Source organism: Phascolarctos cinereus, unplaced genomic scaffold, assembly GCF_003287225.1.
Source record: "Phascolarctos cinereus isolate Bilbo 61053 unplaced genomic scaffold, phaCin_HiC Scaffold_3;HRSCAF=262, whole genome shotgun sequence".
NCBI classification, from domain to species: Eukaryota; Metazoa; Chordata; class Mammalia; order Diprotodontia; family Phascolarctidae; genus Phascolarctos; species Phascolarctos cinereus.
The window spans coordinates 31907822-31932998 of record NW_027555736.1 but is presented as its reverse complement, the minus strand read 5'-3'; the positions used below and the strand labels follow the sequence as shown (position 1 = coordinate 31932998).

Genomic DNA, 25177 nt, shown 5'->3' with positions numbered 1-25177 from the left:
GGAAACCAGATAGCTAACATTTGTGTGAGATTTTAAAAAATGTGTCATCATCTCCCTCCCCAAGAAGAACATTTCTGTTACATTTGTGCTGCTTCCTGAGAAAACTCACGTTTCCTTTGAGAGCAGACCCTTGAAAATCTGCGTCCCTCCCCTGGTTCTCTCGGAAGCCTCTTGTGAAGGGCTTCATGTCACACTTTATGGTCAATAAACTCATTAGAAAAGTCACTTGGTATTTCTTGGTCTCCTGCTTTCTGTGACACCAGGAATTCACCATCTTTGATTTTTCTCCACCACACAGGGAAAGTCATCTTCCCAGCCAAGGTCCAGATCCTCCTAGCTAGTCCAAACTCCAGAGTCGGTGTGATAGCCATCTCACTCTATTACTGTCTCTAGAGTTTTGAGGCTCACACAACTCTGTCCTTACAAACACCCTGGGAGGGAAACTGCCAAGATTGTTATTCCTATTTTACAGATAAGGAAACTGAGGCTTAGGAAAGTGAGATGAAGTGACTTGACACAGGAACAAAGGCACGAAGTCCTGAAGCTCCATTTCCCATTTCCACACCTGGAATGCACTGCCTGATAGAGCACTGCTCTTCCTTTAAGACGTAGCTTATGCACCATCTTCTGCAGGAAACCTTTCCCGGGCTTCCAACTGCTAGTGTCCTCTTTGCCCAACTAGCTTGTATTTAATTGCTTTGTTGCATTTATTGTATTTGCATTGATTTGTCAAACAAATATTTTTTATTATTATTATTATTATTATTTTGCTTAGTGAATAAAGTGCTAGAGTTGGAGTAAGAAGCCCTGAGTTCAAATGTAACCACAGGACCCTGGGCAAGTTACTTAACCACTGCCTGCCTCAGTTTCCCATCTGTAAAATGGGGATAATAATAGCACCTACCTCTCAGGGCAGTTGTGAGGATGAAATGAGATAATACTTGTAAAGCGCTTTGCAAACCTGGAAGCATTGTAAAAAGGCTAGCTATCATTATTATATTATAAAGCACCTTGAGAGTAGAGATTGTTTCATTGCATCCCCGGTGCCTGGTACATGATAAGTGCTTAATAAGTTGATTAATTAAAGCTGGGACTCAAGCTAGGTTCTTCTGATTTTAAGATGAGAATTTTTTTTTAAGATGGGGATAATAGATTTCTCAGATTTAGAGCTAGAAGGACCTCAGAGGTCTGCTAGTCCAACCCCTACATTTTACAGCTAAGGAAACTGAGGCACAGAGAGGGAAATGACTCATCCAAGGTCACCTAGGGAGGGTCATGGCTTAGATCCTCTAACTTGAGGTCTGTTGATTTTCCTGCTGTGTGACACTGCAGCGTATGGTGACACTGTCACAAATGAGCTAAAACTCAGAATCGAAGAGTATTTGAGTTGCAACAGACCTTACAAGTCATTGCATTTGACCAGGAAATTAAAGGGGACAGACGTTAATTGGGTGAACCACCCAAGGTCACACAGCTGTGTGTGTCCCAGGAGGGGCAGAAGGACCTGGAGCCCCGCTTTTCTGACTCTGGGGACAGCCCCTGCTGTGCCCCCCCCCAATGTAGCATGAGGTCCACACCTAAATAAGGGGTAAGGCTCATTCCTTCTTTGAGGCTGTTTTTCTCTTACATAAGGGAAAGTTACTGACCTACTCCCAGCTTCCTAGAGGAGGACCACAGACTGGCCTGGGAGGTTTACTGGACTTGACCCTGATTGGGCCTCTGATGCAGTAGATAAAAGGGAGCTGTCCAACTGGGTCCACAGGACACTGTCTCTGACTTCATTGCATTGAGCTGGTGGAAGGAAAAAGGAAAGTTGTAGGCTATTGCATCACTCCAGTACACACAAGTGGGAACCGAAACAGGAGATTTTCCCAGAACTTGGCCTCTGGTCCAGAAAACAAAACTCCCAGTGAGCAGAGAAGCCATTCAGCCCGACAAGTCTTCCCCTGCAGAAAACCATGAGCCTGACCCTCGCTTGTGGGTCCCTGGCACCCTCAAGGCCAGGAAGGTGCCCCTGCTTGATCAAAATAAAGGGGATGAAGGGCAGGTAGGTGGCGCAGTGGATAGAGCAACGGCCCTGGAGTCAGAAGGACCTGACCTCAAATCTGCCCTCAGACACTTGACGCTCACTAGCTGTGTGACCTTGGCCAAGTCATTTAACCCCACTGCCTAGTCAAAAAATAAATAAATAAAAGGGATGGAGATGGGAACTTTTGCTGTGTCTGTCTCCATCTCTTCTGTCTTTGGTCTGTCTTCCAAGGGATCCTGGGATTTGCTCCTATGTATTCAACATCCCCAATTTACAGATGAAGAAACTGAGGCAGGCCGAGGTGAAGTAACTTGCTCAAGGCCACGCAGCTAGTAAGTCTGAGGTCACATTTGAACTCAGCTCTTCTTGACTCCCAAGTCCTGCACTCATACCTTATACTGGGTGTCCCCAAAATCTTGGTGCAGTTTTAAGCTCTTAAAGTTTTGCATCGATATTTTAAATCATTAACATTTAAAAATCTAACAGTTGAAACTCTGAAAGGTTTGGCAGCTTGAAGCCCCCCAAGACTTTGAAGTCGTGTCACCGCGAGGGAGCCAGGCCCTGGGCTAAGAGACTGGGGACACCGGAAGGGCGGCTTTTACAGAGAATTCGGTAGGAGGAGCTTGGGGGCGGCGCCCAGCACGTACTTAGCGCCCGTGGAGACTGACACTGGAGGAAAGGGCGGGAGCGGGGCGGGGCGGAGCGCGCGCCTGCGCAGTAGTCGAGGGGGCGAGAGGATTAAAAGGAGCCGGGGCGTGAGCCTCGGCCTCCAGCGCTCCCGCCGCTTGCTGTCTGTGCGCACGCGCGGACGGCCGAATCGCCCTTGCCGGGTCGGAGCAGGCGTGCAGAGGCTGCTGCGGGGCGTCGGGGTGACCGAGCGAGCGGCGCCATGAGCGGCTACAGCAGCGAGGAGCGCGCGGCGCCCTACAGCCTCGAGTACCGGCTCTTCCTCAGTGAGTGCCCGCGGAAGCGCGCGTCCTCGGCCCGGCCGCGCGCCCCCGCGCCCCCCCCCGCGCGCTCCCGCATTCATTCATTCGACTGTCCAGGCTGGGGCCACGTGGCCGGCAGGGCGCCGGAGGGGGGGGCAGGGGCTCGCCGCCCAGGGCGGACGGGTCTGGCGGAGGGGGAAACGGAGTCCCGGCCACCCCCCACCCCCCAACCCCCCTTACAGCCGCCCTGGCCCCCCGAGGGGCCGCCTCTGGAGCCTGGGGTTTTTGACAGACGAGGGAGGTCCTGCCAGCCCCGAGCGGCCAAGTTCAGATCCGTCTCATCGCTGACGGAAGGGCCAGAGGGGCGGGGCTGGGCCAGGGTCCTCCAGGGAGTCATCAGACGGTCCCAGTTAGGGCCGAGGTCTGGGGGCGGGGAGGGCTGGCCCAGGACGGGCCCAGAAGCGTCTTCGAAACGGTCAGTCCTGGGCCAGAGGCCTCTGGATTCCGTGGTGTGTGCCCGCTGCGTGCCTACCGTGTGCCCGGGCAGTGGAGTGAGGACCAGCGCGTGGGAGACCTTCACGGTCCGTCTAATGGTGGCATCCCCTCATGCTACACCCAGGGAAGCCGGGGTTGGGGGATGGCCGGGTTCCTGACTGCTGCAAATCCTGGGACACACAGGAACCTCCCCCCACGGATGACCTGGCATCCGTCCTTGCCCGGCTGGTTCCACCTGCCTCTGCTGGCTCTGGAAGAGCTGCTCCAGGGTTTAAAGCCTGTGAGAGAAGGTGGAGTCCCAGGGCTTACAGGTAAAATAATCCACATAAGAAGATTGTCTCAGATCTGGAGCCCTGTGGGATCCCATGGGGAAAGCTCCTTGTATGGAGAAAGAAAGGTGGCATTTAAGGGAAGGGGTCTTGGCGACCTGCGGGGCCGGGGGGGGGGGGCGGGAACCAGAGGCTCCCTTTGTAGATATGAGGAGCCCAGCTTAAGAGGAGCTCCTTTGGTTGGATGATCCAGAAGGTCCCTACCAGCCCCCTGGGGAAGTTGATGCATAAGTCTTACTGACTGAGAAGCCCAGATAGACTTGGGGGTGGTTAAGTAAAGCAGTTGGTTATGGGAGATGAGGCCACTGAAAAAAGAGTGAATTAGGAGCCCTGAAAGCCCATCAGAGAGCCTTGGGTTCTAGGGCCAGCTTTACCCACTCTAGGTTCCAGTTCTTTAGCTATAACAAGAGAAGTTGTGGACTCTGACCCCAGTTCTGTGATTCTGAGACCTTAAGAGAGGCCTCATCATGCCATGATTTATAACATTTTTCTCCAGGATTGGGGAGAGAGCCTAGATATGGGATTTCGTTGGCCTCCCCCCACCCAGGGCACTCCTGGGAGTAGTGCCCTGTGCCAAAGCAGGCTGGCATCTCCTCCACTTAGTCCTTAGTCCCAGAGTTCCCCAGACCACGGAGGGGTCCTACGGTCAGTGTGTTAGAGGTGGGGCCTGTGCCTTTGAGGCTGGTTCTCTGTCCACTAGCCAGTGGGGCCTCTCCACAATGAATGAATGCCTGAAAAAAGTATTGAGTGCAGCTATGTGCAAAACCTAAGAGCCGCAAGGACAGAGAATACCACATTTTCGTAATGTTCCCAGGAATTGCCTCACCCCAGACTTGCTTGAGCTGGGATAGAGTGACTAATACTAACCGACCCTCCGTGGTCCTTGGAGGTTTCCAAAGTTCTCTCCTGAGAGCAGTGATCTCAGGAAGGGATCACCACATTTCAGGTGAGGGGATGTTTCAGACATTTCACATCTGTGACCATGGAATTGGAGCTGGCCCTTCTGGGATGGCCTTTCTTTTGGCCTGCCACCTTCATCCTTTGGACAGCTTTCTGCCCTGGAAGTCTTCAGATTGAAAATTGGCAGGGACCTGAGAGAAGGATCTTCTAGTCTGACCTGATCATTTATAGGAAATGATATCGAGGCCCAAGTTGCCGTGTAGGGCTTGTCCAGGGTTGAGTCCCAGTAAACAGCAGAACCTTTGACTGACCACTGCCCCGCACTGTCCCCACCCTGGCACCCCAGGAGCCGAGAGCGATGGAAGTTACTCTTCTCATCAGACTTTTGTGGCGATGGAATAAGGAAACACAGATGCTTAGCCTTCCTGCCCTGGAGGTTGGGGGGGGGGAGCCTACACGTTTGAGAGGTAGAGGTGGTAAGAAGGTAGTGGAGGGGGGTGATGAGTTTGTGATGAAACAGCCTCTTCTGTTACAGGGATTTGGAGGGAACAAAGAAAGAATGCTACGGCTTAAAAACAAAGCTGTAGATTAAAAGCCTAGTAAATTTAGGTCTACAATCCCTACTACGGTGAGGGGCAGCCTGGTGCAGGGATTAGTGGGCGAGCCTTGGAGGCAGAAGAGCCAGGTTCAAGTCCTTACTGTGCTCTACACCTGGGTAAAGCCCTTTATCTCTCTGCCTGCCCCCCCACTATGGATTCCAAGTGACAGAGAACAAAGTTCCCAAGGCCAGAGTTCACCACACCCAATGCCATCACTGGTTCCGAAAGAAAACAAAACAAACAAAACCCCAAACTTATCTTGGGTGCTTAGCTGGAAGGAAGGGGGCAGTAGGAGACCATGGGATATGTGTGTTTTATACTTCGGCCAACTAAAACTTTCAAATCAATTCTAGAAGCAGATGTTGGCTGGTGGATTGAATGCTGGGCCTGGAGTCAGGAAGCCCCTGTTTGCCTCATTTTCCTAATCTGTAAAATGGGGATAATGATGGCATTTACCTCCCACAGTTGTCAGGAAAATGAGACAATTTGTGTTAAGCACTTGGAAAATCTTAAAGCGCTATATAAATGCTAACTTATTATTACTGTTAAAAGCGATGAAACTGGTGTGTAAGTGTGTGTGTGTGTGTGTGTGTGTGTGTGTGTGATATTTTGTTTTTTACATAATCATTTCCCAGTCTGCCCCTCCCACTCCCAGAGAGCTTTCCCTTATTACAAAGAAAAACAGTTCAGCAAAGCTAACCAATGAGTTTGAAAAACGTTTGACCTGTGCAGGTTTCCACACCCATAACCCCCCACCTCTGCAAAGAAGTGAGGAGGTGCCGTCTCATACCATGCTTTAAAAGGATGTGAGAACTTCATGTTACTATAACCATTTCCAGAAGTTTTAAACTAGAATGAACTAGTGATCAAATGTTGGCAGCCTTAAATGCATATTATAGATGTGTTTTCCTAAGCCATGTTTGGACTAAGTAATTTGTAATGGGCGAACGTAAGAAGTAGCCTGGTTTGGACCAACCAAGTCTGGACGGACAGACCCCTCCAGGCTTTTGAGGTGGTGACAGGGTCTTTCAGCTGTTTCAGCTTTTCTCAGTATGATTTCTTTGCTGCTTGAGTCTGAGGAATCTGTCAGATTGATGAGTTTCAGGCATTTAGAACTGGACAGGCCTAGACCGACTTGCCCTTTTTATAAATGAGATACTAAGCTTGACTTAAGCCAACTTAAGTTGATTTTAGAAGTACTTGCATTTGTAAGAAGTTCAGATTCTTGTCTTCGGTTAATAATGTAATTTAAGAGGACCAGAAGGAAGGAACTGCTGTATTCTTTTAGTGTAAATATAGAATGTAATGTTGCTTTTTGTGTTGGAGATTTTCATTTAGCAGAAATCTAATTCATAGCCAAACCATCTAGTCACAATGGAACGGAAAGAAAATGACTTGTGAAATTTATCCGTTATTACATCCTAACAAATTCTTCCTCTCCTAGAGTTTGGTAATGCTTTACCTGTTTGGTCCATCCTCAAGCTTTATCAGCATCCCCTCCCCATTTTTTTCCCCTTAAAGACCAGGTCTCCCTCTTTTGCCCAGGCTGGGAGGGCAGTAGCCCCTCCCTGGCTGCGGTCCAGGTCCATGTCCGATAGGCTGGGGAGCTTCATCGTGTTCCTTTTTCCGGCCTGGGCCAGTTCCTCCTCCTTGGGCAGCCTGGTAGCCCCGGGTTCAGGGGTAACCCCATTGGTTCTGACCTTGGGGCAGATACCCATTTGACTCAGTCTTCTGTAGCTCAGAACTGCCAAAGTCCAGCTATCTGCCGACTTCGCTCTGTAGCCAGGGTTACAGGGGTGTGCCATCATACCTGGGCCCCTCCTTTACTGTTACCATGTTTACTTCAAGGACCTGTGATTTCATCTGTGGGCTCACTCCCTCCATTCCATGCCTTACAGGGTCAGAAAAACTCATCCCCCAAGTCTAGCCACATTTTCCAACTTGGAGAGACTGGATCTTGAACGGAAGAAGAATCCATGGTTTTCCAAACCTCATAATTGTGCAGATGTTTCTTCCAGCTCTAAAATTCTGTAATTTAGTTTCATTTGACAATTAAAGCGACAGAATTCATCACGTTGCAGATAGTTCTTCCTGTTTCTGGTAATAGATCATAACTCCTAAAATCATAAGTTTAGAACTGAAAGTGACAGCTTCTTAGTGGTCGTCATGCCCAGTCTCTCATTTTACACATGAGAAAACTGAGGTCCAGGGAGATTAAATGCCTTGCCCTCCTCACCCAAGGAGTAAATGATGGGGGGTGGGACAGTGCTGTGCTCTCCTCATTCTACTCTGCTAGTTTTAAGATAACTCACGGAACAGCTTTTCTGCATGTGTGAATAAAATATCAGTCTAAAAATACAGCTGTTGTACGAATTTGGGATACTGATTAATAGCATTGCTGACTAGTTTCTCTCATTTTACAGAAAATGCAAATGGAGAATATATATCACCATTTCATGACATTCCGATTTATGCAGACAAGGTAATGTGTGCTTTTTTATTTTTCCTTTTTGGACACTTTCAGAAATTCCTTATTGGAATTTGTTTCTAGCCTAAGGAGACAGCATAGTACATAGAGCACTGGCTGGGGAGTCAGGATGGAGGGGTTCATATCCTACCTGTGATAATTACTAACGCTGTTACCTTGGGCAAATCACTTCATGTGCTTGGGTTTCGGATTTCCTGACTTATAAAACAAGGGGGTGGACTCTAAGACCTTTCCCAGCTCTAGCTGTGATCTTGTTATCCATTGTAGCCTCTAACAGACTCTTCCCTCAGGGAGTTATATAATGTTTCCTTGTTACAAGGGAGCTGAAGGCACCACAGAATTTGACTTTTGAGTAAGTATTCAGGAAATCTTAAAGCCGTGTTCAGTGAAAGCTGCAACTATAAATTGATTAAGGTAGCATTGAAATAGAAGCTGGAAAAAAAATCCAACTGTAAAAGACCTTTTGTCTGTACTATATAATCAGAGTAAACTTCATAGGGGTTTGTGGTTCTGAGATAGACCACATAGGGAGTTTTAAGGAGAAATGGGAAAGGTCTTATTTATATAAGGGTCATCCAGAACCCAGGGCACCATTCCAGACACAAATCGGGGAGCAGGACTAGACCTGTGGGATTCCAGCAGTTTGGGAACTCCCAGTTGAGGGAACGTTCTCCACCAACACAGGTCTGCACACATTTGGGGGAATAATCAGTACTTTGGACCATTCGATCTGTAGGCAGCAGATAGGGTCCATAAAAATCTAACAAGGTAAGAACACTGGGGGGGATGTACATGATGTAAAAACAAAAGACATCAGTAAGACTGTTTAAAAATCAGAAGTGGGCTTCCCCCCAAACCTCTAAAAGAGAAGGTTCTTGGGCTTCCCCTCCTAGGAGCCAACATTCTCCCCTTTCTTTCCCACCAGGAAAGTGAGCCACCGCCTTCTAGAGGCTTCAGCAGTTCCATTTCTGCTTGGGGAAGGGGAGCATAGTGGGAAGCAGGGTTGTTATTAAAGTGATGTCAGGAGAGTGTTTGGGTTCCTGGTCCCTGTTGAGTTTTGTTTTAATTCAAACAAACAGGATGTAGGTCCTCAGACCTGCATTGGCTTATTTATTTTGAAGTTGTGTACTCACATAAACTTTCTGATCTGGAATGATACCACTCAAGCCTTTGCCAGAATGTTTTGCCTCCAGCCTTCAGTCTCTCCAGGGGCTGAGTTTCCTTTGCGTGGGGGCCTGACCAGGGTTTTGTAAGCCGGTGTTTGGTCACAGCAGGCCCCAGCACCATCCTTGTCAGTCCTCGGGAGAGTGTGCCTTTTCCTCTGGAGGCTTATTACTTCTGAGTTGCAGGATGGATTAAAAACTTGAGCAGCTGTTTTGGGTTTCTCATTCCCCTGTGGCCCATGGATCTGGGGGCCTCCTAATAGACAAGGAGCAGTTTAAGGGGACTTCTCCCTTGTCCCCTTTTCTGTACACCCTGCCTCGTGTCTTCGTTAACTTTTAACAACTTGACATTTTCCTTAATCCTCATCTCCAGAGCTGGGAGGGACCTCTGAGACCACCTAGTCCGACCCCCTCCTTTTACAGATGAGGAAACTGAGGTCCAGGGAAGTGAAGTGACTTGCCCATGCTCATGCGGGAATAAACTCGAGAGGCAGGATGTTAGCCCGTGTGCTCTGGCTCCAGACTTGGTACCTTTGGCCCCGTCTGGCTCTAGCCTGTTCTTTTCAGTTCCTCTGTTTCACTCTTGCTGTGAAATACAGCCTCATGGTCACTAATGTTTAGTAGTAGACTTCTGCTGGCTCCTCAGGAGAGGTGAATGCTCACCAGAACTCTTGTATGGGGGGAGGGGAGCCCCTGGTAGACACTCACAGAGCCATCTTTAGGCGGGAGTTTGGCATTGACCTGTCTTTGGGAAGACAATGGTCAAGCCCAGAATTGTAGGACAGCTTTGTTCTGGAGGGCATGAGGCCTCATTCTAGGCCTGTAATCAGATTGGCACATGCAGATAGACTGTCTGTTCTTCCAGGAAGCTTTGCTCCAGTTTGGAGCTACTGGCTTCAGCATTTACTCAGTTACCTGTTACTTGAGAACAGGCTGGGCCGGGCCAGCCTCTGATTGGTCCGGCTCCTCTTTGGAAAGTTCCAGGTGGTGTTTCTCCTGAAGGTCTGATTGTTTCATCAGACTGTTGAGGAGCCCATGGACACTGTTGTCTTCTCTGAAATGTCATCATTTTTGAAAGCATGTGCTTTGTTAGATTTGGAGTCAGAGGACTTTGGTTCAGATTATGGTTGGGTTATTTTTTATTTGTGTGGTCTCAGGCAGCGAGGTAGCACAGTGGATAGAGTAGTGGGCTTGGCTTCAGGAAGGCTGAGATCAAGTCCTGCTTGAGATCCTAACTGTGTCACCCTGGGCAAGTCACTTACCTTCTCTCAGCCTCAGTTTCCTTAGTTGTAAACTGGCCCTTCCAGCTCTACATCTGTCATCCTGTAAACTTAACCTTGTTGGGCTGAATTTTCCTCAAACAAAGGAGTTGGACCTCCTCTCAGTCCTGTGGAGTGTCTCATTTATGAGGGATCGGTAATCAGCAGGAGCCCCTGAGGCTAGCACCATATGGACCTGCTGACCTTCCCACACTCAGACTGGAGATTTAGCTGTGATGTCCTGGGCATGCTGCCTCTTTGAGCTTCCACAGAGGAGGAGGTTATAGCCTGTCCGTTATTGGAGATGACCCAGGTGAAGAGCAAGGGTCTTATATCAAGTGTGGGCTGAGGTAGTGGCATGAGCTTAAACCAGCAGGCTTCAGAATGACTTGGGAATTTTCTGGGAAACAGAGAGTTTCATTAAAGCTCAGTCCATCAGATGATTTCTGAGAAGCAGGAAGTTCTTTTAAAAAGGAAATTAATCTTTCTGGTTCTGGGCTTTCCCCTACCCCTTGATTAATACCTGTTCTTTATACCTTTTTTATCTTACATAATCTCCCAATATTAACCCCACCTCAAACCCTACCTTGTAACCAAGAAGACAGAAGCCGAACTCTGTCTCCGGATTAGGAAGCAGATCGTTCAGAACTTGCTCATTTGACTGCGCCTTGCCCTGTTTGGCTTCACTTTCTTATCTTTACATAGTTATGTTCGCTCTAATGTGGCACATTAAACTCACCAGTGCTCCAGTCCTCCTCTCCCCCACCCAGACCAGAGCATCCCAGAGACTGATGGGCTCTTTGCCCTTGGTGTTCTGTAAAGGGGGAGGAAGGAACGTCCTGAAAACGAGCTGTTGTTACAGTGCACTGTAGAGCAGAATTGGTCCTAAGAGCTGGCCATTCCTGTAGCACTGACGTTTCCTAGTGCCTGACATAGATTTTCTCACTTGAGCCTTGTGACGTTGGGCTCTGGAGGAGCTGGCATCCTTATCTTACCAACATGAAGCCATTTGCCCATGCTTACACACCCAGTATCAGGCCCAGAATGTGAACTGAAGTCTCCCTCACTGTGCACCTCATGGCCTCTACACCATGCCATATAGTCTGTCTGTTCAGAATTGCTTGCATGTCGTCTCCCCATTAGACTGGGAGCTCCTGGAGGGCAGGCACTGGGTTTGGCCTTTCCTTGTATCCCCAGCTCTTAGTGCAGCATCTGGCATAGTTAGATACTTCATGCATGTGTTTTTGGCCAATTAAAGTAGGGGTTCTAAACCTTTTTAGTATCTTGGAGCCCCCCTCACCCCAAGCCTACCGATCCTTTCCTAGAATGTCTTTTGTAATTTATTTTTAATTTATGGAATAAAACAAGTATTTCCATACCATAGTATAATTTTTAAAAAGATGATTGCACATGAAACTGCAAATTTATTATGTACAACTTGCTACGCCTTTGAAATATATATATAATAAAATTATCATGTCAATTTTTTCCCTTCCCCACCCTAGAGATGGCTGCCATTAGACACAAATATGTGTGCATGTATATGCGCACACACGCGTGTAAAATCATTCTGTACATGCTTGTGTTCTATCAGTTCTCTCTCTGGATGCAGACAGCATCTTCCTTCATAGAGCTTTGTAGTTCATTTGGGGATTTAGGATGGTCAAAATGACTTATTTGGCCCAGTTGTTCTTCAAACAGCATTGCTGCTGTGGTATACAGTGTTCTTGTACTTCTGTTCATTTTGTTCTTGTTGTTTGGTGCAGTTCTGAGATTATGGAGCTCCTCATTTCTTCAGAGTGCAGTAGTATTCCACCATGATCGTATGCCACAACTTGTTCAGCTATTCCCCAGCTGACGGGCATCTCTGCAGTTTCTCGTTCTTTGCCACCACAAATATTTGTAACATCTTAGTACGTATAGGTTTTAAAATGTTTGTAATGCATGAAATAAAAATACATAGGATTGCCAAGGAAACCAATTCAATATTGATTTCCTTTAAACATAGGTTTTCAATAACATTGAAATACAGTTATCAGAATATTTAAAAACCTATCAATAGACTCCATGTTAAGAAACCTGTTCTAAATAGCCTGTGGAAATAATAAGGATTTATATAATCAGTATGCATTTATTTATTTTTTTTAAGTTTTTATTAATTTATTTTGATTTATCAACAATCGCCTCCATATGCTTTTGAGTTGAAAATTTTTCTCCCCCTTCCTCCCCCCGACCCTCCCCAAGACAGCGCACAATCTGATATAAGCTTTACATTTACATACCCATTAAACATTTTCACATTAGTGAAGGTGTAAGTAAAAATTAAAACCAATAGGAGGAACCATCAGAAAGATGAAACAAAACTCAACAGAAGGTAAAAATAAGTGATAGCGATTTGACTTCCATAGTTCTTTCTTTGGATGTGGACAGCATTTTCCATCCCGAGGCCTCTGGAGATGTCTTAGATCTTCATAATGCTGAGAAGGGTTCAGTTTAACAATATTAGTCATCACACAAAGTGGCTGTTATTGTGTACAAAGTCCTCTTGGTTCTGCTCACTTCACTCAGCATCAGACCATATAAGTCTTTCCAGGTTTTTCTGAAGTCAGCCTTATTTCTTATAGAACAATAGTATTCCATTACATTCATATACCACAACTTGTTCAGCCATTCCCCAATTGATGGGCATCCTCTCAATTTCCAATTCTTTGCCACCACAAAAAGAGCTGCTATGAATATTTTTGTACATGTGGGTCCTTTTCCCATTTGTTTGATCTCTTTGGGATATAGCCCTGGAAGTGCTATTGCTGGATCAAAGGGTATGCACATTTTTGTAGCCCTTTGGGCATAGTTCCAAATTGTTCTCCAAAACGGTTGGATCATTTCACAACTCCACCAACAATGTATTAGCGTTCCAATTTTCCCACATTTCCAATATTTATCATTTTCTTGTTTTGTCATGTTGGCCAATCTGATAGGTGTGATGTGGTACCTCAGAGTTGTTTTGATTTGCGTTTCTCTAATCAATAACGATTTAGAGCATTTTTTTCATATGACTATAGATGGCTTGAATTTCTTCGTCTGAGAACTGTCTGTTCATATCCTTTGACCATTTATCAATAGGGGAATGGCTTGTGTTCTTATAAATTTGTCTTAATTCTCTATATATTTTAGAAATGAGGCCTTTATCAGAGAGACTGGTTGTAACAATTCTTTCCCAATTTTCTACCTTCTTTCTAATCTTAGTTGCATTGGCTTTATGCAAAAACTTTTCCATTTAATGTAATCAAAGTTATCCATTTTGCTTTTCATAATGTTCTTTGTCTCCTATTTGGTCATGAATTCTTCTGTTCTCCATAGATCAATCAGTATACATTTATTAAGTACCTGCTTTGTGCCAGGCACTGCTAAACTCTGGGGACAAACAAAGAAAGCCTAAAAATACATTCCCTTCCCTTGACCAACAAGCATTTTTTATTGGTACTATAGGTCCAGCACTGAGCTAAATTCTGGGTATTCAAATAAAAACAACAAGAGACAGTCCCTGTTCTGAAGGAGCTTACATTCTCATGGAATGCATGGAAGGGAGCTGAAAAGCAGGACAAGGTAGGGAGAAAGGTACCAGGCCTAGGGGCATGATGAAGGCCTGAGGAGGGTCGCTTGCTAAGAACTGATGGTGGTTTGCCTGGGCGAGAGTTCTCCACCTTCCCTGGTGTGAATTCCAGGGCTGCAGTGAACTTTCAGATAAATCCCCATGATGGGGACACTCCTCTAGGGGCTCAGGAACTCACATTCTAATGAGAGGGGCCACATGCAATAGCTGTGTACATACAAGACATAGATATGTATTTACAGGATAAATCAGAGGTAATATCAAAGGGGAGGTAAAGCCATATAAAGATGGCTCCCCTGGGGCAGCTAGGTGGCGCAGTGAATAGAGCACTGTCCCTGAAGTCAGGAGGACCTGAGTTCAAATCCGGCCTCAGAGCAAACACTTGACACTTACTAGCTGTGTGACCCCGGGCAAGTCACTTAACCCCAATTGCCGAAAAAGAAAATTAAAGATGGCTTCTCTGTGAACAGTGCCTGTACAGCCTCTCCCAAAGGATTCCATTCAAGTGAGTTTTTAATGAGTTCTGTGCCACTGGGCACTTACTTCCCTTGTTAGCAATACTTCTTAAACCCAAGAGTCTGATAATGAAGGCTCACTAAAAATCACTGATTCTCCTCTGCTTGGGATTGGTAACAAGAGCTCTTGTTCTTCTGTGGAGACCTTTTGTACTCTTCCGAGTCCCTGAAATCCAAGCTAAACGCTCTCAAGTTCAAATTCCTTTCCTTGGGCCTAAATGGGCCCAGGCCACCTGAGAAGGTGACCACTCAGGAGCTCAAAGCTCCTGTCTCTTTGCCCAGAGTAGCCTTATTGGAAGAACTTTGTTCCCAGAATGCTTAATTGAGGTCCAACTCGGTTAATATTTCTTGCGATTTTTCTTCATGAATGAAGGACTTCAGAATTTTTTGTTACTAATTGCCAATTTAATCAGAACCAAATGTATAAATCTAGTAATTTATTTCCTTTGAGAAATGTCTTGCTTCTCCCTGTCTCCTCCCTTCTCACCCATAGCCTGAAGCAGTTTCCTGATATCTAGTGGGTTGGGTAGATGCAGGAAAGGTCAGACAGGTGAAATTAGTCTGAATTCAGATTTTTCATATCCTTCTTATCTTAGTAGATCACAAATCTATTTTGGATCTCTTCCCAAAATGCCAAACTCCTTGTACTTTCAAACCCTACTTAGGTAAAATTTCTCTTCCTTTCTCTGTATGTCCTTTCAAAACTACATCTGTCTTCTTCATATTCTGATCCAACACTCCTTTAATATTTCCTTCTCAATCATATCCCAGACTACCATAGAACTGATCTTCACCCCACTGAATTTCTTCTCTGTAAATTGGCACAAAAATTTTTCTTGGTGCAACCAAGATTGATTTGCAGTACTGTTGCCTTTGTGTTTTTCTTAAGAGCTTATAAACAAATGGTCTTATCCACTTTCTTTCTGGTGATCTTGGTTCTGGTTTACCTAAACAAATAAGTTCTGTCATTCACAGAAGAAAACACAGTGATAACAAAATACTCTTCCAGAAAATAAATTTTACTTACTGTTTAGTTATTCTCTGATTTAAACAAGCTTTTCACTTTTTGTGATCAGAGAAAGAGTTAATAGGCAGTTCTCAGGAGAACACAGCAACACTGTATGATGAACAACTTTGACACCTGGCTCTTCTCAGCAATACAATGATCTAAGAGACTTGTGATGGAAAATGCTGTCCACCTCTAGAGAAAGAACTATGGAGTCTGAATGCAGATTGAAGAATGCTGTTTTCACTTTCTTTTTTGGTGGCTTTTCCCTTTTGTTCTGTTTCTTCTTTCACAATATGTGTAATCTGGAAATTTGTTTACATGATTGCACGCATATATTATATGTCAGATTGCTGGTGGTCTTGGGGGAGGGTAGATGGGAGGGAGAGAAAAAATTTGAAACTCAAAAGCTTATAAAAATGAATGTTGAAAGCTATCTTTACATGTAATTGGAAATAATGAAATACTATTTACAAAAAAAGAAATAGGCAGTTCTTAAGTACCAGAAAAATTTGAACTGCAAAATGCAAGCCTTTTTTACTTCTAGTGAATTCACCTTCCTACTGTAGTGCTAAAACAACAAATCTGTCACTTTCTAGAGAAAGAGTGATAAAACGTTTAAGTGCTATTCCCATGCAGTTTTCACAAAGTTTTAATCTTGGTTTTTTTCCCCTCCTTAAAACAGGTTCTACAGAGTGGTACCCCAAAACTCACCAAAACATTTCAGCATTTATAAAAACATTCAAACCACGATTTAGAAATTCAGTCACAAATTTAGTCTGAATTCACTTTAAATGCCACAAATCCCTGCAGAGTAGGGCACAAAGATTCCCTCTTTTCTTTATCTCTTGTCTGCCTTCTAACTTAGCCAGAGTTTAGAAAGGCAGAGAGACGCTTTCTAGAGAAATAAGTTTTTATTCTTTCTCCTTCGGCTGATCAGGCCCCAAGAAAAAGCTAGTTTGACTCGCAACAGATAATACAAGACAGACCCATGAACACTTAAAAATTGTGCGCAAGTAAAAGTTCCTTTTCAGGCCAGATTTGGAACTTTTCTTTATGTTTTAGACTAATTTGGGTAAGGACTGGGGGTCAGCTAGAGAGACACCCTCAGCTTCATCTTTGCTCGCTCTATTTCCAGTTATTCTCTTCTGACTCAGATGAGTCTCTGTTTCCAGACTTTTTGAGGGCTTTCTAACCCCTTTTGAATGGGAGGTGCCATTCTACCTTCTCACCAGTTATAGCTGGAGGCCCAGGACCTAATCTCCCTTCCTGCTAATGGCAGTGAGTGGCCTGAGACTTGTGTTGATCACTCCTTGGCCTGAGCCAAGGCTCTAGTCTCCCTTGGATGAAAAAAATGTCTCCGAGGGGCTTCTCTCTTGGGGATTTCCCAGTTTTCTATTTGCCAGTTATTGCCAGACAGCCACTCTAAAAACAACCAGGACATCAAGACAGATAAAACATGTTGCAATTTCTCTAGTAGTGCAGGGCCTTCTACCTTGGCTTGGAACAGTTGTTACAAAAAGGGAAGTCAGGAGAAGTCCTTCAGTGAAAAAGAGTGTTCTAGGGAATGCCCCAGAGGTTGTCCCAGGAGTTGGGATCCCTTCTTCAGCTTCCTGGCTGGCTCGCCAACTGTCTCGATCGCCATTAAGGTAAGCTGAGGCAACAAAGTTCCAAGCACATGCAGTTTATTGGTAAAACTAGTGGTTATGAATAAATGGGGTCTTTCACTCCCCAGCAAGCCAAGAGACCCTGAGTGAAGGCTGAAAGATCATTTTTACAGACAAAAGGAGGAGCATCTAAAAGCTAGAAGGCAGCATCATAGATGGGGAAAACAATGTGATTGGATGGAAATCGGGAATGTGGGGCTAGCAGTTCCTCCTTCCGTGTTGTCGCTGGGAAATGCTCATTGGTTTAGTCTGCCTGCATGAATAACTAATAGTATATATTTAGCAGATTTTCTCTAATTGGTCACGTGCAGCTAGTGGTGTAAAGGTAACACGTTTCTTTTAATTAAAGTGATTTATAGGGAAACTGGCCTTTAAACTTAGCTGAGAGAAGACTGAACTTCTGAACTTAGAGAGAAGCACGACTGAGGCAGTTATACATAATGGTGGTGGTGATACAGAAGAGAGTCAATTACAAAAAATAGACAATATCAATTTGATTTTCTTACGGTAGAGCCTGAAGGGAGCCAGGGAAGCCAAGAGGCTTAGGAGAGAGGGAGGGAGAGTGAGAGAAGGCGGGGAGGGATGGAAATTCTAGGCCTAGAAGACAACCAGTAAAAACGCCCCGAGGCTAAAGATGCAGGGTCTTGTGCAAGGAAACCAGGGTCAGGATCACAGTGTATATGGGGGTAGGAGGGTGGGGTACATAACAAGTCCAGAAAGATTTGGCTGGGAGCTGTTTTATGAAGGGCTTTGAATGCCAGGTAGAGGATTTTATATTTGATCCTGGAGGCCGCTGGAGCTTAGTAAATAGCAGGGTGACGTGTCAGGCCTGAATTAGAGGAAGATCCCTTTGTCAGCTGAGCGGAGGATGGGATCGTGTGGGAAGAGACATGTGGCTGTTGAAATGGTTCAGGTGTGAAGTGATGGGGGTCTAGTCTACTCCAGGGGGGTGGTCGTGTCAGGAGAGAGGAGGCACATCCTACAGATGTGGCAAAATGGATAAGCCTCGACAACAGATTGGATGTGGCGGGCAGGGTGTGAAGAGAGTGGAGTCTAAGGTGACACCTAGGTTGTAAGCCTGGGTGAGTGGGAGGATGGTGGTACCTTTGACAATAATAGGAAAGCCAAGAAGGTGGGAGGGTTTGGGAGAAAGGTTGTGAGTTTGGTTTTGGACATGGTGAAGACATTTAAAGGACATCTGGTTGCAGATGGCCAGTAGGCACCTGTTGTAGATAGCCTTCAGTAGCCACCAGAGGGAGGAGAGGTGGGACATTAGCTATCAGGGATGGATGGATCAAGTGAGTGTTCTAGAGGTAGAAGAGACTTGGGTTTGTTTGAGGCAGTAGGGAAACAACCAGTAGACCGAGAGAGGTTGAAGATGAGTGAAGAGTGGGGATGGTAGAGAAGATGGGATGGAGTGGGATCACTTGTACAAGTAGAGGGATCTGCCTTGGCAAGGGGAAGGGCTACCTTGGGGGTCTGCGAGGGCATAGGAGACATGGGAGTAGAGGGGGAGGGGCCATCCCCATCATGGCACTCATGCTGTTGAGTGGTGCTGATGGACTGGCTCTTAACAGATGTGTGGGGTTTGTTGAACTAATGAGGTGTCCTTTACTCAATTTATTCAAGAAATCTCTTGTTTTGTTTTCCTATTAATGGCTGACCTTTCTGTGAGTACATTGGGGTTTGCAGATTCTTTCTGTACATTATTTCATTTGATAATCCCAACAGCCCTGTAATGCAAGGGTTTTATACTATATAGAGAGCTGAAGAGGACTTCAGAGACAGCTGGTCCAAGCCTCTCATTTTACAAAAGAGCAAACTGAGGCCCGGGGCAAGGAAGTGGCCCACCCAGTCTCACCCAGGTGGTGGCTCAGACCTCATGTCCTCTGACTCCCAACATCGCCATGTTTAGTTATGAGCCTGAGTGACCAGGCCCCAGATCACACAGCTAGGAAGTAGGGAGAGGAAACAATTCAAACCCAGGGCGCTTCTTACCTCACACACTTGGCTGGCCTCTCACAGCCTCTGCAGATCTAGCTCAAGAGTAAACTCCTCCAAACTAGTAGCTAGTGGACATGCACCCTGTAGAGACCTCAGAGCATCTTTACTCTTACCTGCAAAGGAAACATCTAACTCTGAAAGTGACCAGTGATAGTAGAAATTGAGAGCAGGTGGGGCTCCCTGGATACCTGTGTTTGAGTCCGGTAGTATCCTGAGTGCAGTCACCTGCCCAGATTCAAGTCTGCAGTCCATAAGCCCATTGATTGAGCTCACCTTTATTAGGGGTGATGCCAGGTCTGGACCCAAGGGTGCCAGGGTTCAATTTGTCCCCGTGATCAGGTAGCAAAAAAAGGGCTGAGACACAAGAAGAACTGTGATGCCCAAAGTCGGGTAAGTCTGTTGGGCAATTGTAGGAGAAAACGTTGTGGGAGGTTGGGTTTGGGGAGGTGAGTTTCGAACAGCTGAGGGAATGGGGGTTCAGGGAATACACACGTGGATGGATCAGTGGATGGATGGACGGATGGACTATGCTAAGTACTTTATAGGTATTATCTCATTTAAATGAATGAAAAGGAATTTGTTAAGCCCTTTCTCCATGCCAGGCATTATTCTAAGAACCTAGGTGCAGGAAGGACAGACACAGGTTGCCCTGAGCTTTATAGAAGGAGCTGGATGGTAAGCTTACTTCATTGTAAGTGACCCATTAGAATGAAGGCTGATTTAGAAACTGGGAGAAGGTGATGTGATCAGGGGGGTGCTGTGTTAGTAATTTGGTTACCAAGGTAACCATAACCACACTGGAAGCAGAGTCATGGAGGGCACAAGAGAGACTCAGCATGAGTGGCTCCCTCCTCACCCAAAAAATAATAATAATTGTTTTTCCTTAGTGACCCTCGTTGCTTACAACCAGTTTGGCACCTTGGAAATCTCCCAAGAAAATGGGAAACCATGATCAGGGTATCTTCTTTGCTGGCCTAAAATAATCACCTCCAACAATATTAATGCTTCTCTCTGAAATTTTCTTTTCTTTTTTTTTTTTGAGGCATTTGGGGTTAAGTGACTTGCCCAGGGTCACACAGCTAGTGTCAAGTGTTTGGTCTGAGACCAGATTTGAACTCAGGTCCTCCTGACTTCAGGGCCGCTGCTCTATCCACTGCGCCACCTAGCTGCCCCCTCTCTCTGAAATTTTCAATAAGAAAGTGAGGACTGTGATGCCAGAGGAGAAGGGGTTAATGATCAAAAGAGACTAAACCTAGGCTAGAACTAAGCAGTAGCTGAAAGTCAGTGCAATCAGAGAAGGAAGGCACAAATCCCCTTTTAAATTTTGCTTCAGACGAGAGTTTTTCCTCATGTTAGTATGTAAGTCCAGTTGGATCAGTATTGCAATTTTCAGTAGTTAATTTTTATAGAAGAAATACTGACTAGGTTATAAGAGGGCTGTTCTCAGACATCAGTTCCTTTCTGAGTAAGTCTATGTGTTGGGCCTGTGTCACCATCCACCTAGTGGCATTGAGTCACGGTGCTGATGTGGTGCCTAGAAGAAGCCACCATTGTCTGGGTCACTTACCTTGTATAGTCAATCCTATTGCAGTATGATTACAGACATTCCCATGCTCCCAACAAAGCAGCCTGGCCTCCTCACACAATGGCAAGTATTGACACTGACCCATTGTATGTGTCAGTGGTACGGGTCCTTGTTCGCAAGCATGAGCACACACACACACACACACACACACACACACACACACACACACACACACACCTCCCTCACCCTCTGCCTCCTCTCTTTTTAATTGACCTTGGTCATCCTTACAAAGCACACGGCTCATGCTGTTATCCCACCAAATTTTCTAACATTCACCCAATTTGTTGTATTTTGTGAACTGCTCTCCTACCATCGTTTCAGTTTTTGAAGGTGTCTTCCCTGAAAATAGTTTCTTCTGCTGGTTAGCTTGAGTAGTGGTTTTTCCGGTACCGTGATTTATTTTATCCTAGGCTTTCTAAATAAGCTAATTCTCTAGGCCTCTAATCAATTAACTCTCTTCAGATCCTCCCCAGTTTAGTCTTATGTTCATTTTTTCAAAAATTGAATGACTGCGTAATAGATTTCTTTGATTGTTTTCCCCTTTTCTGACCAAATGCAGGGTTCGATTGCAGTTCTGATCATTATTCTGCAGTGGTTCTCTCACAGACGCTAGACTTCTCTTTCATGGAGTAATTCTCCCATCTTGTGGACCTTGGGAATATTGTTCCCGAAGAGGGTTAAGAGGACGGTATGGTCTCTTCAACAGTTATCTCTTAGATTTGTTTTATTGGAGCACACCCACTGGATTGTCTGAGAATTTTAGGAGATTTATGGTCAGCTGGTTGAAATTAAGCTGAGACGTGAGCCAAGCCCAGGGGCCAGAGGTTTCCCACACCTCTAAAAAGGTTTCAAGTGACATTTGTAGGCAAGGCTCCTTTAAGTTTGATGTCTGTGCCCTGGATAACCCATCTTCTCCCCCGCCCCCCCATATCATGTTTTTAAATGTATAACACAGAAGAGTAAAGGAAATCAATTATGTTGAAATATAATAGCAAAATATTTAGGGAACAAATTCTGGAACCTTAAGTTAAGAACCTCCGTTTTAAAGAATACCAATGATTTTTAACCATTTATTCAGCTTACTGTGTGTTAGATTCTGTACTAAGTAGGATACAAATTAAAAACAAAAGACAGTCCTTGCAAAAACATTGTACTGGAAAGCCCACTTGTACAGAAATAGGCATGTACAGGATATACACCAGGTGGGTGGAAAGCGCTGATCCCTGGTGGACTCCTGCAGAAGGTGCCATTTGAGCTGGGTCTGGAAGGGACTCAGGGATTCTGAAAGGCAGAGGGAAGGAAGGAGAACATCGAAGGCTCAGGGGATGACCCGGGGGAAAGTGCCTAGATGGGTGAAGTCATTCTAATAGTAGTGGACTCTTTTGTACTCTTCTTATATCAGATTAAGTCTGTGTTCCCAGGCAGTCTGTTCCATGCATTTGTCTGACTTAGCAGGACTTGAAGTTTTGAGCTGTCTGGCTTAGCTTTATTTTGGGGTGATTTAAACCAGAAGCATTAAAGAAGCAGCAAAAACATTATTGGGGTCTTAATGAGGGCCCGGATAGTTTGCCTGCTGCTTAGATAGGAGCATGGGTAGAAGAAGGTATCAGAGCAGCTCCGTCTCCTTCTATCTTAGCTGCCTCTTGTTTGTATGCCATGTGCCAAAGCCATCCTTGTGTCTTCCTTCCTTTGGTGGTCGGAGAGACACTTACCACTGGTGATAGTGCTTGGGAGGAAGTCAGATCACTGGGCATGATTCCGTGGGGATCCGTGGTTCTCGAGTCACAAGCTGCCTTGGCTCTGTGTCTATCGATGCCTTTTCCAAGTAGTCTTTGTTTTGAGCATCCTTTTTAAAAAAGAAAGAGGCTGATGCATTGACTGAGCCTCCCCCCTTCCTTCTTAACCTTGTAGAACAGGACAAAGTCTGCGTGCTGGAAGCTGCTGACGGTTTTGTTGTTGGGCACTGTTCCCTTGCCTGGAGAGGCAGTGGAGTCAGGAAGGCGGGTTCAAGTCCTGACAAACGCACGTTGGCTTGTGTGTGTAGTTTATTCTGTTTGATCCTTGCAACAACCCTAGGAGGCAGGTGCAATTAGGATCCTCATTTTACAAATGAGAAAAGTGAGGCTGACTTGCCCAGGATCACACAGCTAATTATTATGTGCCAGTTAGAACTTGAACCCACATCTTCCTGGCTCCCCACCTCCTCAAAGGGCTGGACTCCACTTGGAGAATGAGACACATTTTCCAACACCTCCAGTGTGGGAATTTGTTTTGCTTGATTATACATATTTGTCACTACAAGGGTTCCCCTCAGGAGAGGTGAGAGGGAGAAAAATAATCTTGATAATTGAAAAAAAAATCTTCATTAATGAAACTAACATCTTAGCTTTGGGTCAACAAAATGAAGTTGACCTCTCTGGTGAGATGTAGGTTCCTCACATTGTGTGGGTTTTTAGGAGCAACTCTCCCCTCACCTTTTGCCTTTTGTTTTTGTTTTCAGAATGTGTTCCACATGGTTGTGGAAGTACCTCGATGGACCAATGCAAAGATGGAGGTAATTGCTTTCCTTTGGTAGGACAGCCAATGGCATTTTTGTGCAAAGGCATTGCTAGACTCAGTGAAATCCCACTTCCTTTGGCGTTTCCGTCTGGCTTCAGCAATCCTTTCCTGCCTGCCCCGAGTGTACTTGTATACACAAGCCAGTGTGGGGGTGCTGGTCCTGGGCTTGGCAGGACCAAGGGGTCTGTGGGCTTTGCAGCTAGTCTCTGTAAAATGGTAGTCACAAATGCTTGCCCTCTCTATGTTACAAGGGTGTTGTGAGGAAAGCTCTTTGTAACCCTTAAAACGTTCTCTCACGTGAATGATTATTTCCCAGGCTGCTCTATGGGCTTGCCTGCCCCCACCTGGCTTTTGTGGTCAGTCATTCCTTCCTACCCACCACCCACCCCCACCTCTACTCTGCCTGTTCAAATCCTACCCTTTAAAGGCCCAGCGCAACTGCTAACTTGGGCTCATAGCCCTAAGATCACCCAGTCTAACCCCTATGTTTTACAGCAAGGAAACTGAGGCACAGAGAGACTCAGACATTTGGTTGTGAACAGGAGACCCTGACTTCAAGTCCAGTGCTCTGATTCAGAATTGAATACTTTTCCACAGACTTTTCCCTAATTACCCTCATCCCAAGGTTAAAAGGTCAGATGGATTTCTGGTGGGCCTTGTGGAACAGAAATTCTTTCTTGTTCATCCCTTATTTCTCCTGCCACATAAATAAGCTGGTTGTGATTTTAAAAACACCATATTTGGTCACTTATTTTATTCCTGTAGTCTAGACACTTAAGAGATTGAATCAAGGGATTCCTATTTCCCCAGCCCTGTCCAGATCCCCGTCTGAATAGCATCTCACAGCAAAACTGCCAGTACCATGGGTCTGTCTGTTCAGATCTCGACAAAGGATCCTCTAAACCCGATTAAGCAAGACGTCAAAAAGGGAAAACTCCGCTACATTGCCAACGTCTTCCCCCACAAAGGTTATATCTGGAACTACGGGGCCATCCCTCAGGTACGTCGTGTGCAGTGAATGAAGAGGCTGTTAGGCTTACTGTGTGCAAAATGTTGTGTTCAGCGCTGGGGAATGCAATAGAAAAGCCCGTCAGTAAGCATTTATTTTGCACCTACTTTGTGGCACTGTCCTAAGCCCTAGGGATACAAATTAAGACAAATGACAGCCCCTGCCCTCAGGGAGCATCTGTGGAAGAGGTCCTTAGGAGGCACTGATAAAAATCCTGTCAGTTTCTGATGATGACCCTTTTGGCCAGGTCTGGGTCAGGACCCCTCTATCACCACAGATAGGGCTGCACACTTGGGTGTTGGGAGCAAGTGACTGGATGTTTAACTCAAACTTACAACAATACCCCCTAAAAAGAGCACATGCAGAATTTAATCTGTTTGTCAGAGTAGAGTTTAAATGTCATGCTGAGGGAAGTAAAATGATCTGATGACCGAAGTTATAGTGAGTAAACTGGAAGGTGGGAGTCCTGGTAGCCCAGTGTTTACATGCTGATCACAAGGTAGCTGACTTTGATCCAGTCGTCCTGGATGGTTTGTGTTTATGTGCAATGATTCTGAGCTTAGGAAGGGCTCCTCACCAGGGAACTGGAGCGGGTGGAACATGCTGCTGAGGAGTGATGGGAGGTGGCTGCTTCACTCAGTAGATTGGCTTATCGAAAGGGAGGGTCCCTAATATGTGTTTTCTGCATTGTGGAGCGATGGTGAAAATTGAGTGTTTGGGTCAGATCTTGGGGGTGGGGAGGATTCTTTGCTGGGGGACTATAGGTATGGAATACTGCTTGTAATGTAAAACTTGTTCACTGTCTGGAATTGACTTGATTTGCTGAACTGGTTTTTCCCCCTTTTTTTTAATCTTTATTATAAGGGATGTCCCTCTGGGGAAGGAGGAAGGGATGGAGCATTGGGAAATGCAGTGAATATGATGGTCTATAGGTTTGTATTTTCTCAGTAAAATCCGGAGTTAGCTTAAAAAAAAAACAGGGTTCATCATGAGTTGGAATAACACCTTTTAGTTCATGCTGGATGAAG

The 25177-nt window shown here is 45.5% G+C and overlaps 1 protein-coding gene across 1 annotated transcript in view; it reads left to right on the top strand.

The window, feature by feature from the left end:
- The first annotated feature begins 2755 nt into the window (after positions 1 to 2755).
- The window catches only part of PPA1 (inorganic pyrophosphatase 1), a 36823-nt gene continuing 14401 nt past the window's right edge, over positions 2756 to 25177 (top strand). Inside the window, exons 1-4 of the mRNA XM_020975176.2 lie at positions 2756 to 2982; positions 7705 to 7763; positions 23082 to 23135; positions 24021 to 24140. Coding sequence (XP_020830835.1) covers positions 2919 to 2982; positions 7705 to 7763; positions 23082 to 23135; positions 24021 to 24140 — 297 coding nt within the window. The 5' untranslated portion in view covers positions 2756 to 2918. The remainder of the gene's footprint in view (positions 2983 to 7704; positions 7764 to 23081; positions 23136 to 24020; positions 24141 to 25177) is intronic.